We start from the raw sequence: 18,019 nt of genomic DNA on the forward strand, positions 1-18,019 counted from the left end.
TAAAATATTATTATTGCTACACGAAATTTCAACTCATGGTAAATAATAATGATTACCTCCGAAATTTTATCACAACAATAAATTCATGGCTATATCATTTTGTCATGACAAATAATTGTAGATATTAAGCCGACTATTGCCACAGTTTTTGAGTACTTAAAGCAAAAATATTTATTTAGCTATAATATTTTGTTTTAAATAAGTTTTTTTTGGCTAATAGATTACTATTGCTACAGAAAGTTTCAACTTGTGGCAAAAGTTAATGGTTAGTTAAAAAATTCTTATTATAGCAAAAGATCTGTGGATATATTATTTTACTATTGTCACAATTTTTTATAACTTGAAGCAAAAATATCTATGTAGCTACAACATTTGGTTTCAAATAACTTATTATAACTAAAAGGTTACTATTACTACAGTAAGTTTCAACTTGTTGCAAAAATTAATTATTAGCTACAAAATTTTACTATAGCAAAGCTCTGTGGCTATATCGTTTAACTATTGCCACATATTTTTTTTATAATTTGAAGCAAAATTATCTATTTAGCAAGAACATTTTGTTTCAAATAATTTATTGTGGATAAAAGGTTATTATTGCTACAATAACTTCTATTGTGTGACAAAATCTTATGATACACTACAAAGTTTTGTTGTAGCAATAATGTTGTAGCTATTTAGGTTATTACTGCCAAGATGGTTAGCAACTATAGCAAAAATGAGAAATTAGCTTTGTCAATTAAATTTCTATGGAAATTTTTTTTTACGAATTTGTAAATAGCTATGAAATTCAAATTTTTGTGACTATTACTAGGTTATTAGTATTTTAAAATTCATAGCTAAGATTTCATATATTATTACTTATAATAAGGGGGAATCTAAAGATTTCGTAGTCATTTAATTAGATTCTAATTAATGGTTACTAACCAAAAGGCTTCTCTTCCATATTCAACCTTAGTTGGTTGTCCTTTATCTACTTGAGAGGGTGATGTGAAATATACTATAGCTTCTTTTATATGCCTCATTTTTCTCCTACTATATATTGCTTTATTGACTTAATATATTTTTTTAAAATTTGTCAGTAAATTTTAAATAAACACATAAATTACGACTTACTTCAATTAAGCACCTGAATACATGATAATATGTTTCTATTAGACATTTTCTATTTAAATTTTAAAAATACTTTTGCGTGTATTCTCAAATGTCTATTACATAGATAAGTTAACTACTTAAAATATGTCACCTCCTTTAATATACGCATTAGCCTCAATAACCTGTAAATTCTTGGAATCGTTCCAACTATAACTAATGTGTATAATTAAAGAAAATGACATATTTTATGCTTGTGTACCTAAATATTACATAACTTTTAGTTTTCCAAGCAATAGCAATACTCCCTCCTCCCAATTTAAGTGTCTTAGTTTGACTGGGCACGAAGTTTAAAAAAATAAAGGGAGACTGAATCTTGTGGTCTAAAACTTGCCAAAACTTACTAAATATAGAATGAGACACCTTTTTTGGGACAATTAAAAAAAAAATAAGACACTTAAATTGAGACGGAGGGAGTATCAAATAATTGTACAAAAGGGAGCAATCATATTTAAGGTTTTTGAGTATCGTTTTCTTTTCTTCTTCTTCTTCTTTTTTTAAAGCATAGGGAAGCATGAAGCGTGATTAGAATGTACATTTTATTAAATAATGTGCCACTTATAAACTAACAAAAGGTCATCACATAAATTTTTGGAAAGCAAAAGGAATTAATTAAAATAGGAAAAGTCATTAATTCTCTTCATATTTTGTCATTGTAGTTTGTATATCTTAAATGAAAATAACATCTACTAACATCTCATCGAAAGAATAAATGTAGCATATATAATTGATGTCTCTTGAACTAAATTATTTTTCTTCTTTTTGAAAGAAAGTGTTATAGTTCATAATGGATGTTTATAATCACACAGATGTTACAGCTAAGTTGGATCTCAAGAAATTTTCAAAGTCTAAATCTAAATAAAATTCAATAAATAAATAATGCTAAAAAGAAGTCTAAAATAAGGACAAAAAAGTCTTTATTCAATTTTTAAATACTTTGGATGCAATTTTAATTTTTGGAGAGCCTTTAGTTTTTAGGAATTTGTAGAAAAGGTTGAACTAATCTTTCAATAACTTAAGATCACAAAGAGTGACAAAAAGTAATTGCAAATTTAATTTTAATATTAGTTAAGCCCGGGCCAAATAACACTAGTATAGCTATATATACCTTATGTTGTACTCCCTCCATTCACTTTTACTTGTCAAATATTCCAAATATAGATTTTCACTTTTACTTGTCAGTTTTAACATATCAAGATAAGACAATTTTTTTTTTTTGTTTTACCCATGTTAATAATTATTCACTTCAAATTATTTTTCAAATTCAATAAAAATATGTACTGATTAATATGAGTACATTGATAAATTATACACTTCATTTATTATTTCTTAAATAGCGTAAAAAATTAAAAGTGAACAAGTAAAATTGAGCGAAGGAATTAGTGAATAGATAACCGTCATCAAACACAAAACCCCCTTTCGATTTTGCAGTCCCGTCCCGGTGTTGGTACATAGAAAAAAGTGTCCTACCTGTTTTTCTTTTCCAACTTCTAGTCAAATGCTTCATAAGTACGTTTTCTAACATTGTGAACCTTCACATATTTAATGTTTTTGTTTGAAAAGTTCAAAAATGAAAGATACTCTAAAAACCCGAATTGGATTGAATCTGTCACATAATTTAGGTTCATCTTAGACTTCATGATTTTCACATTAAGCTGCACTTGACACCAATTAATTATGTTAAATAGATTGAGATGATGAACGTCGTGCTTTCTTTTGTTACAAGCAACACATATGCTTACGAGGAAAACAAATAAGAGGTTCAAAATGGATGACTCATACGGTATATTGACTTTTGATTGAATATTCGAATTGTAATTTACTAATCACTGGATTATTCTTGAAAATGGAATATATTTAATTAGATTAGGGTAGGCTAAATTTATTAAGAGTTTTCTTCTGCCAACAAGAAATTTGGTGAAGTGATAAGTACTCTTTTATTTTTAATCAAGGGTCTCTTGTTTGAGTCGTGTATAAAGTCGCTTTTATTGGTGAACCTTCACCCTCAATTTGAGATTTTTTTACGCGAATTTAAATTTAATCAAACTCAATATGAATACCGGACACCGCTTGGAAAATAAAGAAAGCAAGTAACACATTGTTCATTTTAATTTATGTGAACTTATTTTCCTTTTAGTTTGTGTCAAAGAATGACCCATTTTTATATTTGGAAATAATTTAGCAATGATTTATATCCATACAGAATATATGTGTCTCATTTTATATTACGAGTTTAAATGTCTTTCTTTTTTTTCTAAATTCCGCACCCAGTCAATTAAATTCACATAAAATGAAACGGAGGGAGTATAGATTAATTAGCGGCCAATTCATAGAATTCCAAGAACCCATTGTGTCAAAGACGCGTAAGAAAGAATATGCAACGTAAGTCCCTTCTCCTGAAAAAGAGATAAACAAAGAAGACGTCAACATTCAATCTTACCCCAAATTTCCATGAAAAAATTTCTCTCAAAGAATATGCAGCAAAAACAGGACTTCTCAACTGACAATTCCCCATTATGTGGGCATGACAATTTTCTCTCTTTTTTGTGAAGAATAAGGATGTCAATTAGACCAAGTCGCTCAGAAGTAGCTATCTTTTCCCCTCACTTTTTGCTCGTAAATCTGTTCACTCCATGCATTTTCACAGTTAGGTTGAATTTCTACTTCCAGTTAGTTTTTATTTTGCTTGCAAATCTTGCTATCTTTTGACACGTGGTTCGTCGTTTCTTATACAGGTGCTTAGTCTATTTCTCTCTTTGACAAATTCAAACGGGTCATTAGTTTTTCCTCAGTTTCTTTGCTTCCTCCTGCATTTTCATATCCCATGGAAACTCTTAAAGCTTCTTCTCTTCTCTGAATATGGCTTCTCTTTCTCGTTTCCTCTATCAAAATCTGTTTTTGTCACTTACTACTCTATTTGCCTCTATTTTCATCTATTTGGCTCCTCCGTTAAGCTTCATCACCACATTCTTCCTCAGGTATTTTAATTATCTATTTATAGTTGCTTCACGTAATTCAAGATTTTTTTTTTCTCATTATTTTCATGATCCTGGTATTTTTTTGTATTACAGATTAAGAAGGGGTTATGCTCCTCTAAACAAGAAATCAAACATTACTGATGTTTTACCCAAAGAAGACTATAAGAAAGAAACAGATTTTTCAGAGACAGAGCAGCAGTTAGATTCTGAGTCTGATGATTTTAAGGATGTTTCTGAATTCCCTGATTCGGAAAATAATGAGGGTATTCAGGAAACAGAATTCTGTTTTACATTTAAATTCCCAACCTATGAAGAATTTTGTAAGAGCAAGGAAGACAAAGGTGAATTTTTTAGCTCTGAATGGATGCCCTCTACATGTAACAATACAAAGGTTGTTACATGTAAGACAGAAACAGAGGATATGAAACAAGTTCATAGTAAAAGTGAAGCCTTTAATGAGGAAAGAAAAGGGAATTTGGGTAGCTTAATGTGTGATAAAGTTCATAGTAAAAGTGAAGCCCTTAATAAGGAAAGAAAAGGGAATTGGGACAATTTAACGTGTGATGAAGTTCATTGTAAAGATGAAGGCCTTAATGAGGAAAAAAAAGGGAATTGGGACAATTTAACGTGTGATGAAGTTCATTGTAAAAGTGAAGCCCTTAATGAGGAAAGAAAAGGGAATTTGGACAATTTAACGTGTTATGAAGAGAAAACTGAGGAAATGAATTCCATGAAAGGAGAATCAGATCCTGGAAACAAGCAATTTCTTGAGGAACCAGATTTCACTGATGACTTTTTTCAATCTGAGAAGGATTCTATATCTACTGATTCTGATACTGTGTCAATTGGTTTTGAGCATATGTGTTATCTTCTGATGAACAGATTAGTTGATTCGTATAGCGATGGATTCTTGACAGATGAAGACTTTGGAGGAGAATTTGAGCTTGATTCCTTAAAGGATATTGAAATGTCAGAGGAAAATCAAGAATCTGATGACAGTGATAGTGATATAATGGAAGAGCTAAGGAGATTAGAACATGAACAAGAACAAAGATTTTTATCTGAGGATGATTTTCATGAAGATATGGATAAGCTATCTGATGAAAATGTGGAGTCAAGAAATGAAGATGCAAACAAATTGGAAACATTGTGGGAACATCAAGAATTAATTGAACAATTAAAGATCGAACTTAGAAAAGTTAGAGACACAGGTTTGCCCACTATTTTGGAAGAATCAGACACTACAAAAATGGAAGATTTGGAGCCATGGAAGATTGATGAAAAGTTCCAACGTGAAGATTGCATGAGTGAACTTTATAAGTTCTACAAGAGTTACAGAGAAAGGATGCGAAAATTTGACATATTGACGTACCAGAAGATGTATGCAATAGGTCAGTGACAACTTATGACTTTATGAATTCCATTCTTTTCAAGTTTTCTGCATAATTACCAAGAAAAGCATCATTTTTTACTTTTATTTTTAATTATGTAATTTCTTGTCTCGTCTGTTTGAACCCCTGACATTCCACATGGTTTTAAGCCACATCATTGACCGCCATAGGTTTTAGGTAAGTCATTGACAAGCACGGCTATATCTTAGACCATTTAATTTGAGATAAATCGCATTGTAATATTTGTGTTAGCCCGTTTTTCCATTGATTGATTTTATACCTCTAAAATTTCTTATGTCTTGTATCATTGGCCATGAAGGCTTAGGCCGATAGAAAAAATTGCTATTAAAATTTAATATTGATTTATCGCGATGTTCACACATCGATCACTAGATTACACTTTTGAATGCTAGTGAAAGTATCATTCCTTTTTTTCGTCTTTTCTAAGTTGGTGAACTAGGAGTTACGTGTACATGAAATGGATGAGGCAGCTTTATCTTTACTTATTCGAGGACCCACAAAATCTGGTTAGCTGGGCTCTCCAAACTCCTAGCAAAATGAAATCTAAAGCATTGGATCCATGACGTACAAACAAAAGTAGGCGCAAGCGAAAAGACTTGCTACCTTTTCCCCTATTTTTTGTTGCACTATGTGTAAAGAAATTTGTTACGTAATATTTCATCAATACCTCTAATGTTTATGCTATTTGCATTAGTCTAAACTTTGTATAAACAATAAGCAGTCAAAAGACTATTTAGCATAAAGTTTTCCCCACCTTACATTTAGCATAAACGAGAGGAAGATTATTACATGTAGCATTTATTCCGTCTTTTATTTTCTTGGCCGTGTAAACAAAATAAGCAAGTTAAAGAATATAATAAAGGGGTATTCCGACCTTTTTTCTGTGATTCATTTTTGGAAACTTTCAATTTTCTTTATCATTTATATTTGGAAAGTTGACAGTTTCATACTATTGTTTTATTGAAGCTTTTTGGCTGCTTTATGAATTGCTCGTCAATGTAATTTAACATGTTATAACAGGTTTTATAATCTATATTCAGTTAGCCAAACCATGTTTTATGGTGTAACAATATTGTATATAATCGGTGTGCAGAGAACTTAAATTCCTTTCATTTTTAGCTGTTCTAATCCAGATTTTTTTTACAGGATATCTACAGAAAGATCCACTAAAAGATCCATTTCAACATGTCTCAAGCCAAAGAGGCTCAGGTCCAAAACTAAAATCCCTTATTTCACAAAATATTAGGCTGTTCAAACATAAAAGGATTGACAATATTGACCCAATGGTAAAGTTTATCAAAGAATTGCAGAGTGATCTGGAAGTGATATATGTTGGACAGATGTGTCTTTCGTGGGAATTTCTACACTGGCAATATGGCAAGGCTTTAAGTTTGTGGGATTCTGACCCTCGTGGTATTCGTACATATAATGAAGTTGCTGGAGAGTTTCAACAGTTTCAAGTTCTTCTCCAAAGATTTATAGAAAATGAACCTTTTCAAGGCCCTAGAGTTCAATATTACATCAAGAGTCGATATGATCTTCGTAATCTTCTTCAAGTTCCTGTCATAAGAGGTAAGCGTCTCAAAAGATTTTAGATTAAAGTGGTACACACTGACAACATAATTTTTTTATACTATTACTGAATTTTAACCTAAATTAGTTTATTTCAATTTATGTGACATAGTTTGAATCCGTGCGGAGTTTAAGAGGAAAAAAGCATATCATATCATGTTATGTGTGCGAACAAAGTACCACATTGGTAGCTGAAAAGGAAAAAAGAAGATACTTATAAAGTGTTAGATACTCTTAATGATGTGGCATTTGCCCGTCTATGGGCCGATTTACAACATTTACCTGTAGCTTTGAAGACGCATACACAGCCTTTGGGCTTTAGTGACCGTAAATATTCTGACAATGTAGGTGGCACATTGACACTTTGAATCTCTGACCCGTAATGAGTCACGTGGAACTTAGTTCGAGGGGGAGATTATTGGGTGTGCGAACAAAGTACCGCATTGGTAACTGAAAAGAAAATAGAACTACTTATAAGGAGTTGGATACTCTTAATGATGAGAGGCCTTTTGGGAAAAAACGTGCTGGCTTGGCCCAAAGCGGACAATATTACATCATGTTAAGAGTATCTTTGGGTCGTGTAACCCAACATATCATTTGTGTAGTTATAAAAAAATTTGAAACTTGTGGCCTTAAACAAGTCATAACATACTTTGTCGTTCTTTTTGGAATGAACTAAAACAAAAAGTATGTCACATAAACCTGAATGGGTGGAGTATATATAGTTACCATTTTTATCAAGTTACAATTAAGCTTGTCATAGAAATTGTGTAAGTATATTTTACATTGTCGGTGCATAAAACTTAAATTCTGTTTTATCATTCCATGTACTGATAATGAGGGTGATGGGCAGAGGACAGAATGAAAGACAAGAACAAGGCTGCTAGAGGTGGAGAAAAGGGTGAATATACTATTACAAGTGACGTGCTAGTGGAGATACTGGAAGAATCAATACGAATATTTTGGCAATTTGTTAGAGCTGATAGAAAATACTCCAGCACAATGGTGAAGGGTCAAAAGGGAACACAACATCATGAGCTTAAAGCCCCGGGAGATTTAGAGCTTTTAATGGAGGTCAAAAAAGGTCTTCAAAAGGTAGATTCTTATCCGTTTGTCCATAGATTTTGTTTGAAATATTTGAGTTAATATTTGGAGATATTTTAAAAATAATTACCTAAGTTGCTCATTGTTTCAACTTCAAACTTGAAATAGGGAATTTGAAGTTTGAAAAACAGGTTTTAGGAGCTTTTCAAGTTTTCACACACAAAACTATGTTTTAGTATCCAAACACAACTTCAATTTCTAAATACCTTTTTTTTCCAATTTAACTGTAAATACTGTTTTTTTTTTTTCAAATATCAATTAATTCATGTCCAAATGCTTAACTGTTACTCAATGTCTTAGGATTTAACTTAAACTAACTGTGCAAGTAATTTTAGCTCAATAAGTGTGTTTGATCTTGTTGTAACAGATAAACTGCCTTATTTTTAAATTACTAATTTCACTTATTGTGGACGGTTATTCGTTGGTATCATTAGGTGATCCAATAATATAAAAATCCATTTATATTGTCAGTCATAAGTGTTGAACTCATTGCCTTATTCTAATGGAATGCACTAATGCAGAAAGAGAAGAAGCTGAAAGATGCTTTGAGAGGTGAATGCTGCATATTGAAAAGGTTCAAGAAGTACAAAGAAGATGATTCAGATCATGTACTCTACTTTTTCTCTCAAGTAGACATGAAATTAGTAGCTAGGGTCCTCAACATGTCAAGTCTGACAACAGATCAACTAGTCTGGTGTCACAACAAATTAAGCAGGATTAGTTTCCTGCATAGGAAAATACTTGTAGATCCTTCCTTTCTGCTCTTCCCTTGTTAATATCAGTCCTGCCTACCCCCACCCCCACCTTTTAGGGTAGAATTAGATTATCAGTATATGCCATCAAAGTGCATCTTTTGTTGAAAATTTCCTTTTCTGTTGTTAGAGAGCCATTTTTCCTGCTGGCTGGAAAAAAAAAAAAAAACTTGTACTAAGTTGTATATATGTAAGGAGAGTTGAGGGGCCAAACAAAAAAAAGGAACTGTCAAGAATGGGATTCGAACCCATGCCCTTTCGGACCAGTACCTGAAACTGGCGCCTTAGACCAACTCGGCCATCTTGACTTTCGTTCTTGTGTTCAACTTTTTTGAAGTATATCAATTAAAACAACAAAATTTTCTTCTTTTTACAGGCGAGTGTTTGGCTAAGCTTATAAATGTGTTTTTTGACTTACATACACGTTTAGTTAACATTAAAAGTGGTTAAAATTCATAAAATTTTCTTGAAATAACTTTTAATTATCTCTATTTTATTTTCATCATTCGTCCTTTATGTAAAATAGCTTTGAATTTATACTTCCTTGTTAATAGCTTAGGAGTTGGGACATTTCAAGCATTTTAATAGAAAAAAATCAAAAATGTTGAGCAACAATTTTTTTACCAAACACACTATAGCTATTATCAGCTTCAATACCTAAATGTGTTTTTCAACCCTTGATGATATCACATACTATTAATCAACTAACCCAAACAGACTCTAAACTGACCGACTCTTGCCTTCTTTCCAGTTTACCTATAGCTCCTTCACAGACACATAAAAGTTAGTGGTTGACTGTTTTCCACTCAGGAAGTAATCCTCGACCATGCATGTCGTGTAGTTGTGTAAGAGCAGAAATGATAAAAATCATAGACTTGCCTATCTTCTCTCGTGTATACAAAAACAATTACATGAGAAAGCACCTTATTATAAATTGATGTCATGACCTAGTAGAGCCTGTTTGGATGGGCTTATTTTAAGCAGCTTATAAACTGCTTTAGATAAGCTCAGTCAAACGGGCTCAATTATTTTTTTGAGCTTATTTTAAGCACAAAATGACTTTAAGCTGACTAGTCAAACACTCAAAAAGCTGAAAATAGCTTATAAGCAACTTATAAGCCAATCCAAACGGGCTCCTAAACCTTCTCATAAAATTAGCAAAAGTTGGGAGGAGAAAACATTGATTAAAAGAATTTCAAGTATTACTCAATTTTGTCTCCTCCAATGGTAACTTAAAAATACTTTACAAGGGATAAATTCTGCTGGTAGCATCACAATGGAACATGCTCCAGACATTTCCACTATACAAAATTCTTAATGATAGCATACAGATATTGGAATAACAACATGAAAACTGATGGTGCTAATTAAGCTGGAGATGATAAAGCTCCAATTATCATGAATCCTTTTCCTCTAATGCAATGCTCAACTCCAAGTTTTCGTTACCCCTACGGATTTTTAACCGAACTTCATCACCTATGTTATAGTTATCCAGGGCTTTATACAATTCTGCTTTACTCCTAACCTGCAACAACATGAAATGAGTGCATCTTAGTAATGCAGAATTTCTTAGAACAAGAAGCAATAAAGATCAATCATAACTTTCTCATGTCACCAATGGGGGCGGAAGGAAAAATTTCAAGGGGCTACAGTAAGTTAGAAGACAATAGAGTTGCAAACTAATTAACCCTATGGATTTAGGTAGTATACTGACGGTGTAAAGATTTTTACACTATCAATATAGTTTTAACCTCTGAAAATAGGTTACTTACAATTCTTACCAGATTACCAATTAATGTTTGTCATAGATGTTTACCGTTAATTACTTTATAAGGGACATGATTTTGTATAATTTATTTTTACACTATTAGCGCATAGAACTTAAACTCTAATCTTGTCCATTTGTTTGCATTCCCTTTCCTTCTTGGTTCAATCACCTAATTACTTGTGATTTCCTAGTTAATCTTATCCTTCCAAGTTTAAGCAAGCGAAGGCAACTTTTTTTCTGTTTTCTTTTTCTCAACCTCCTTAAAGGATCAAACACTAGTTTCCCACTCACTCATTCTCCGCAAGATTTGAACTCTAGACGTGCAAGTTGGAAGCCTAGGCAAGGTTCATATCATCAATTTGCACCAACAAAAAGCTCGCAGCCTAACATAAAACAGAAAGTCAGAACAACTCACAGGTTTGTCATCCACTGCTTCAATAATATCACCAAGTACTATATTTCCTGCAAAACCCCTGGTAGTAGGAAGAAGTCCAACTTTGGCTGCAAGACTATTTCCAGGTACCTAAATAGAGCAGGGAATAGATTCAGACAAAAGAGATAATTTGAGTTTTACTCGGAAGGATAACTGTCCACAGCAGGGTCATAAATGTACCAGCAAAACCAGAGCTCCATTTCGAACATTAAGTTGGTTGGCAATCAAGTCAGGAGCAATTTCAATATTCAAACCAGCACGAACAGCCTGACATGCATAAGACATAAATATACATAAATAAATAAAAAACCCTCAAAGCTCGAAACCACTTTACTTCCCTACCCCCTCCAACCCACAGATTCCAAATTCAACACCTAGAACGACTCCCAAAAGAAAAGAACCACTATTTTTCAAATGAGAATATGAAGCAATCTTCGACAATACAGGATGAGTTCTGTAACAAAATGCAAATGAAAAGAATTCTGGAAAACCAGGAAAAAAAAAGCTGAATTAATAGAGCAACTGCCGTACTTTTCCAGATTGGATCAACTGGGGCACAATTCTCAACACAGTTGAAGAAGGGATTGCAAATCCAACACCTGCTGATGTCCCTGTTGTACTGAAAAAGAGTAAGTAATAGCAGGAGATGATAAAATTTGAACATTCAATTAAGTTTTTCCTGTCATCTCCTCTCAATCTTCAGTCTAACACAGACCATGATGGAAAAACTATTCACCTGTCTGAGTGAATATTGCAGTGTTAATCCCAATCAAGTTTCCTTTTGAATCTAACAAAGGACCTCCACTGGAAAGAGACACATATTTATTCACAGAACAGCAGTTGAAAAAGAAAAGGAAAAAAAAGGACCTTTAGCAACTATCCGCACCAGAGGCAATGCATTTGATACCCAGGAAAATGCAAGTTCAGAAAAATAAACCTGTTTCCAGGGTTGATTGCGGCGTCTGTTTGAATTCCTCCACCAATTGTCACTCCAGTTTGACTATTTATATCTCGATTCAGTCCACTGATAACCCCAACAGTGAGTGTATGATCAAACCCAAAAGGATTTCCAATGGCTAAACATTGCTGGCCAACTTTCAAAGAAGAAGATTCCCCAACCCTAATTGGCCTCAACAGGTCTTCAGAAGCTTCCACCTAGCATTTCAGGATGTGAAGTCATAAGGTATCAAAAATCTAAGTTTGAGTTAAAAAGAACCAAAAAAAAAAAAAAAGCCAAAATGCACGTCAGCAACTTCTATGCTCTATGCAACCTCCTCAAGCAAAAAGAACTTTTAAATGTATCGATTCCGCACAAGTGTAAAAGAAGAATAAAAAAATAGGGCATATGGCTCTTTCCTGGATGCGTAATCACGTAATGCAAATAATGCACTTGGATTATTTTCCTCCAGAGGAAATAAGATAATTGCAACCTCACCCCGTAGGCCCGTACAGCTGCTCCTCCCAATTTCCAATTAAAGCACTATGCATTACAGTATTATTCTCACCGTATCTAACCACCTATCTCTCTTACTCTCTTTTTCTCTATATCATTTATGCCAGCTTATCTCGTCCCACTACTATCCCGTGTAAGATTGCTCTACGTACTTCTAGATGCCTTCCTCTCACCTTTCTCAAAGAACAGCAAATTATCTGTGGAATATGTGGACAAACGGGTAGATCCTTTTGTTCTGTAAGAATTAACTGAAGTTGTTACTGGTAACTTGCCTAAACTAAAACTAAACAAACCTTACTGCCTCCAGGCCCCCTCCGAAATGGTTATTCTCTAAGACAATTATCAACCATTTTAAGCAAATGACAATCATGAGTCTAGTAGTAAAACTCAAGCTAAACCTTTCACCGCTAAGTGATACCAATAAAGAAATAGAATGAACAAACCAGACCGAGTACGTGGCTGTTTACAACCATCACCATGCATTCTAATATGTGCCAGCAGATCCTTAATTGCTTGTGCAGAAGAATTATAATTTAATGAGAAAACACGACCTCAAAAGTTGAAGCTGGAAATTTATGTGGAGTATCATCTAAAGAGAGATAGATCCAATTGGGAAAAGAAAAACGCAACAGAGAAAATTGACAATCGAACTAAAACAACATGATCACAAAACTGAAGCAAACATAGCTATCAACTTAGGAATGCTCCAGCTTTGGACTAAGCACGCTTCTGGAAATAATGTTTACCTTCAACACAGCAAGATCCTTGGAACGGTCTGCACCAATCAATATACCCTCAAAATTCTTTTGCACCCTTCAGAAGGAAACAAAATAAAATAAGGAGATTGAAGGCATAAAATGGAGGATGAAGCTGTATCATCCTCATCAAGTATATGCTAAAATAGAATACAACTCACCCATCTGCAGCGAGAATATTAACACGTGCAACTACTTGCCCACGGCTTGGGTTTCTAGAAAGGGAGTTACCAATCACTGGGAATATAAAGAAAAACTGTTTAACCAAGATTGCATAGCCCATCCAATAAACTGAAGCTGATGTTGAGTTATAGCACTTCAATTCTATCTTTTCAGACAATGAAGCCTTTATCAGGCCCCTAAATGAAGAAAAACTGATTTCCGATTTCACACCAAAAATTGAACAGTTTGACTCTAATACTCCGAACCCCATTATTCTTTCTGGGGTGCAGGGAGTATATTACAAAAATAACTAATGCACTCAGGTACCGTATTGAAGTGATCTTACCATGGTAATTAGTAACAATGTGACCTTCGTTGTCCCAAATCACCCCCGAACCATTTCCTTCAGGAATCTGCCATTGTTTAAACACATAGAATATAGCTTCTTTCAAACACAGATTATTTATCAAGGGACAAAAGAGGTGTGTTGGTTGAGGCACCATATGAATGAATACAGAAAATCCATGGACATGAGAAAATTTACTTCCAAGACAGTACCAAAGCTAATTACCAAAAAGTTTAATAAGCATAACAGTGAAAATGGAGAAGTAAATGCTTGCACATTGCTATAAAATTTACCTCGACCATACCAGTAACATTAAGCGAAGGTCTCAAGGTTACATCAAATATGTTGACAACACCGTAAGTATTCTTCTCAAAGAGCTCAACAACTCTTTCCTGCCAAGTAGACACGTACCAGTAAAGTGTGATCTATATATTAGAACATAACAAAAACAATAAAGACAAAGCTGAACAGGTGATGATATTGAACCTCGGAAGGGAAAAGTGCTGTAGAAGGAAAAGTAGAAGGTGTAACTTGTTCAACTGTGACAGATGGATCCCCCAAAGCAAGTGCTGTATATCAGATAGTAGTTTACATGGTTAAAACCCAAATAAAGGACAAAACTTAACAACTGATCAGGAGGAAACAATCTCATCATGAAGTTTTGCATTTTTCTTTTTTTTTGGTAAAGTAATAAAATTCATTAGTAAAACATCAAGAAGATGCAAGGTTACAGATGGGAAAAGCTGGCAGGCTTGGCAAAACCTGTAGAACAATCTAAAGATATCCTATCTCTACTGAACTAGAGAAAAGGAGCTGATAAAATCTAGAAAGTTACCCACATTGTTTACAGGGGCAAAAAAATGCCAACTAAAAAGACTAACTAAACACCTAGACTTTAGAGAGCAAATAGGAGTTGAGATTCCTTCAAAGCATCTGTTGTTTCTCTCCGTCCATAGGGTCCAAAAAATTACTGCTGGGATCATTCTCCAAATTCTTTTAATGGATTTGTCAACTCTCCAGAGTATCCAGCTAGCATATGCATCTTTGATGTTGAAGGGCATTACCCATTGTAGACCAAGCATAGAGTAGAAGAAAAACCAGAGGCTAGCTGCTGCAGGGCAGTGCAAAAATAGATGGTTGACACTTTCATTGGTCTGCTTGCACATGGTACACATGTTAACAACTATTACACCTCTCCTTCTAAGATTGTCTTGTGTTAGGCATGCTTCCTTCAGTGCAGTCCAAGTGAAGCAAGTAACATGAAGTTTTGCATTTTTCAGTAGCCAACCACACAAAAATAGGGGTTGGGGATTAGGGGGAGAGGGCTAGCTCAGTTGCATAACGACAGTTGAGTTCCCTGTTAGTATAAGCAATCAACTATACCTCTAGTTGGACAAAATTATAATTCGAAAGATTCATCAGTCTTAGACTGTTTTACTAACCTACGGTAACCACTCCTTTTTCTGGTATTGAGACCAGCTATGTTTTGGGAAGCTCACATACAACCAATCTCTTTCTCAAGCAAGGAAATTTAGAATACAATGTAAGAGCTGAAAATACCACATATATGCATTAATGTGATTAAACCTGCTAAAGGGTATGTGACTCCAAAGCCCAGATTAATCCAACAATTGTGAGGTCCAACACACAATTCAAGTGCCGGCAAAAGCTTTGAAAGGCGACAAGTAAAAAGAAAGGAAAAGAAATAGACTGCAAGAACGTGCGAACCTGACAAGTACCTTGAAGGATGATAACATGAATACATGCAAAAGCTTGTTAACAACATCCTCCGTGTGGCCAAAGGGAAGTTCTTCTGTAGTTGCTCACTCAATGAATTGTCATTATCTCCATCACCCCTGTAACATTAGTCATGACAAAAAACACATGAAATCACGTGACAAAATAAGTACTCCCTCCATCCCAATTTAAGTATCTTACTTTCCTTTTTAGTCTATCCAAAAAGAGTGTCTCTTTTTAAATTTAGTAAGTTGACAATTTAAACATCCTACATGGCAAGTTTAAAACCAAATATTCAAAAGACATTTTAGCACAGTACACACATGTTCATTCCTTAAACTTTGTGCCGAGTCAAACTAAGAAATTTAAATCGGAACAGAGGGAGTACTAACTAGGTTCATAATATTAATGAACCACCTCATAAGTTTGAACTGATAGAGATGGAAAAACATGCCCCTAATTCCGGCCATTTTTCTTTTATAACCAAGTAGGTGGATGCATTAAGTTGATGAATTGAACCCAAAACCTCTTCCTATTATTGTACCATATAAACTCTGTGAAATGTTTCACCTAACCCTTTACCCCATGTTAGTAACATTTTTCCTTTTCAATCTGTTCCAAAAAGATTTGACACATTTCTTTATTCGCAAACTAATTGCTTTTAACAATTCCAGTATTACATGGTACTCTTATACTGACAATATGAATTGGGGGGGGGGGGGGGGGGGGGGGGTTAATTTATATGCATACCTGGGAGTGAAAGGTGCGGTAGATGGAGGAGAAGAAGTGGGGTCCTCGGTAAAGCAGGCTGAGGAAATGCTATCGAAGCAGAGCTCTCTACGCCCCAAAATGACTGAGTTTTTGAGAATGGGATGGGGATGAAGAGGAGGAGGTGTTGTTTTGTTACATGATGATACTACTATCACTTGCATTTTACTTTCTCAACCCAAACCTTCAAACTGGGAAAGAGTCTGTTCAGTGGACGAAAGATGCAGCAGATAAAGTGGAGTTGAAAACTAGGACTGGGATATTTCTGCTATTATTACTCATCCGACACTCACATGTCATCTTAACCAAATAAACTAATAATACAATATAAAGTTTATTAAATTAATCCTGTCTACTATAAGTAAATTACTTTTTTATCTTGATTAGAGCGCGCATGAGAAGTAATTCTTTTTACATTAGAAATCTAATAATATCAAATTTATGGTTTTTTCAATCATCATTTAGATGTTACTTTAACTTGCCTTTTTTTGTGTAAGTGTAGAGTTGAAAAAAATTAGTCAATTTATGTTTTGATTTCCTAAATTAATACTTAGGATAATTTTTTTTGGATAAGGTGATACTTATTATGGGACGAAGGGATTATACCATATGTGCTTTCTATTTTAATTGATTGCACAGAAAACACCCCCATCAATATTTGTGGATACATCAAACCAAATTATTTTAATTATAAGAAAAAAGGTGCTCCCTCTGTTTCAAATTAAGTGTCACCGTAGCAAAAATTAAACACTAAGGAAATCAATAAGTACAATAAGCACTAAGAATTGAGCAATATTAAAGATGATTACTTCTTTAATACTAAGGGCATAATTGAGAACACTTGCCAAAATTTATCTTGAATTCGTAAGGTAAAACTTATTTTGGATTGATTTTTTTTTTGCCAAAATGACACTTATTTTGGGATGGGGGAGGAGTACCTATAAGTCAAGGATAACTTGCGTTTTTCTTTTTCATTTCTCTTTCCTTGATCGCGTATCCATAGTATAAACTCTAAAGGATCTTATTTCTATATATGAAATTTGTTGATTTTTACATTCTTAAGAACATTATTTGAATATTTATTATTATTTTCTTAATGTTTTTGGTCGACATTATAATGAGAGCTATTTTTTAACGAAGACAAAGTTCCCAAAAAATGTAACATGCCACGTTACGCTGTATTTTGGTTTTATACATCCTTTGGGTGAGAATCACTTCTTTCCTTAAATTTAACAAGGTTATTCACAAACTCAGTGCGAGCAGCTTTTTTTTCTCAGCACAAATTGGTCTAGTTTTTGAGAATTAGCTATTGAAAGACTATTTTACGTAAATGTCGAGCATTTCAAGTAATTTTTAACAACGAATTCTCGAGAAGATTGTGAAAGCTAACTATTGGATAGGATTGAATTTAGAAAATTAAACTCCATTTTTTCAATCAAACGGCTCTAGTTTTCTTCTTCGTAATAATCTTTGCAGAAATTTTTTAAACCAAAAAATCTTTTAATCAATGTATACGGCCTCCACTTTGCGCTTTATCTTGAGCTCTTGAGCTGAGGTCTATCACAAGCTGTTTTCAGTTTTTTTGAGTGTTTGACTAGCCAGCTTAAAGTCATTTTGTGCTTAAAATAAG

General features: G+C 33.7%; 2 protein-coding genes and 1 non-coding gene across 7 annotated transcripts; 1 reads left to right on the plus strand and 2 right to left on the minus strand.

Annotated features, from left to right (window-relative positions):
* Window positions 1-3,509: 3,509 nt before the first annotated feature.
* Window positions 3,510-9,342, plus strand: LOC132622238 (uncharacterized). 4 transcript variants are annotated; one of them, XM_060336808.1, is made up of 6 exons: window positions 3,510-4,127; window positions 4,221-5,518; window positions 6,686-6,748; window positions 6,842-7,111; window positions 7,965-8,206; window positions 8,737-9,342. In XM_060336808.1, the coding sequence occupies exons 1-6, from the start codon at window positions 4,009-4,011 to the stop codon at window positions 8,989-8,991; spliced, it is 2,247 nt and encodes a 748-aa protein (XP_060192791.1). In that variant the 5' UTR covers window positions 3,510-4,008; the 3' UTR covers window positions 8,992-9,342. The 4 variants fall into 4 exon arrangements, with proteins under 4 accessions (XP_060192791.1, XP_060192789.1, XP_060192790.1 ...); XM_060336806.1 differs by having other exon boundaries at window positions 3,510-3,800; window positions 3,885-4,127; window positions 6,686-7,111; XM_060336807.1 differs by having other exon boundaries at window positions 3,510-3,795; window positions 3,885-4,127; window positions 6,686-7,111.
* On the minus strand, window positions 9,195-9,275 carry TRNAL-CAG (transfer RNA leucine (anticodon CAG)). Its single transcript has one exon. It is a non-coding gene; the product is annotated as a tRNA-Leu (tRNA).
* An 805-nt stretch (window positions 9,343-10,147) lies between the features above and the next one.
* LOC132622030 (protease Do-like 8, chloroplastic) lies at window positions 10,148-16,664 on the minus strand. 2 transcript variants are annotated; one of them, XM_060336539.1, is made up of 13 exons: window positions 16,372-16,664; window positions 15,613-15,740; window positions 14,371-14,453; window positions 14,178-14,276; window positions 13,885-13,951; window positions 13,538-13,613; window positions 13,368-13,434; window positions 12,055-12,323; window positions 11,905-11,972; window positions 11,700-11,779; window positions 11,349-11,435; window positions 11,151-11,258; window positions 10,148-10,492 (listed from the first exon to the last, which is right to left on the minus strand). In XM_060336539.1, exons 1-13 carry the CDS (start codon window positions 16,551-16,553, stop codon window positions 10,364-10,366), a joined length of 1,443 nt encoding a protein of 480 aa, XP_060192522.1. In that variant the 5' UTR covers window positions 16,554-16,664; the 3' UTR covers window positions 10,148-10,363. The 2 variants fall into 2 exon arrangements, with proteins under 2 accessions (XP_060192522.1, XP_060192523.1); XM_060336540.1 differs by having other exon boundaries at window positions 12,106-12,323; window positions 16,372-16,661.
* Between the last annotated feature and the right edge of the window lie 1,355 nt (window positions 16,665-18,019).

Source organism: Lycium barbarum, chromosome 12 (assembly GCF_019175385.1).
Source record: "Lycium barbarum isolate Lr01 chromosome 12, ASM1917538v2, whole genome shotgun sequence".
Taxonomy (NCBI): Eukaryota; Viridiplantae; Streptophyta; class Magnoliopsida; order Solanales; family Solanaceae; genus Lycium; species Lycium barbarum.

Excerpts from the sequence above, each read along its gene's own strand:
- LOC132622238 (XM_060336805.1), top strand. The coding sequence starts at position 4,009 with ATGGCTTCTCTTTCTCGTTTCCTCTATCAAAATCTGTTTTTGTCACTT. Across the intron at positions 4,128-4,220 it reads ATCACCACATTCTTCCTCAG|ATTAAGAAGGGGTTATGCTC; the intron begins GTATTTTAATTA and ends TTTGTATTACAG. Across the intron at positions 7,112-7,964 it reads TCAAGTTCCTGTCATAAGAG|AGGACAGAATGAAAGACAAG; the intron begins GTAAGCGTCTCA and ends GGTGATGGGCAG.
- LOC132622030 (XM_060336539.1), bottom strand. The coding sequence starts at position 16,553 with ATGCAAGTGATAGTAGTATCATCATGTAACAAAACAACACCTCCTCCT. Across the intron at positions 14,277-14,370 it reads CAGCACTTTTCCCTTCCGAG|GAAAGAGTTGTTGAGCTCTT; the intron begins GTTCAATATCAT and ends TCTACTTGGCAG. Across the intron at positions 13,614-13,884 it reads CATTGTTACTAATTACCATG|TGATTGGTAACTCCCTTTCT; the intron begins GTAAGATCACTT and ends TTATATTCCCAG.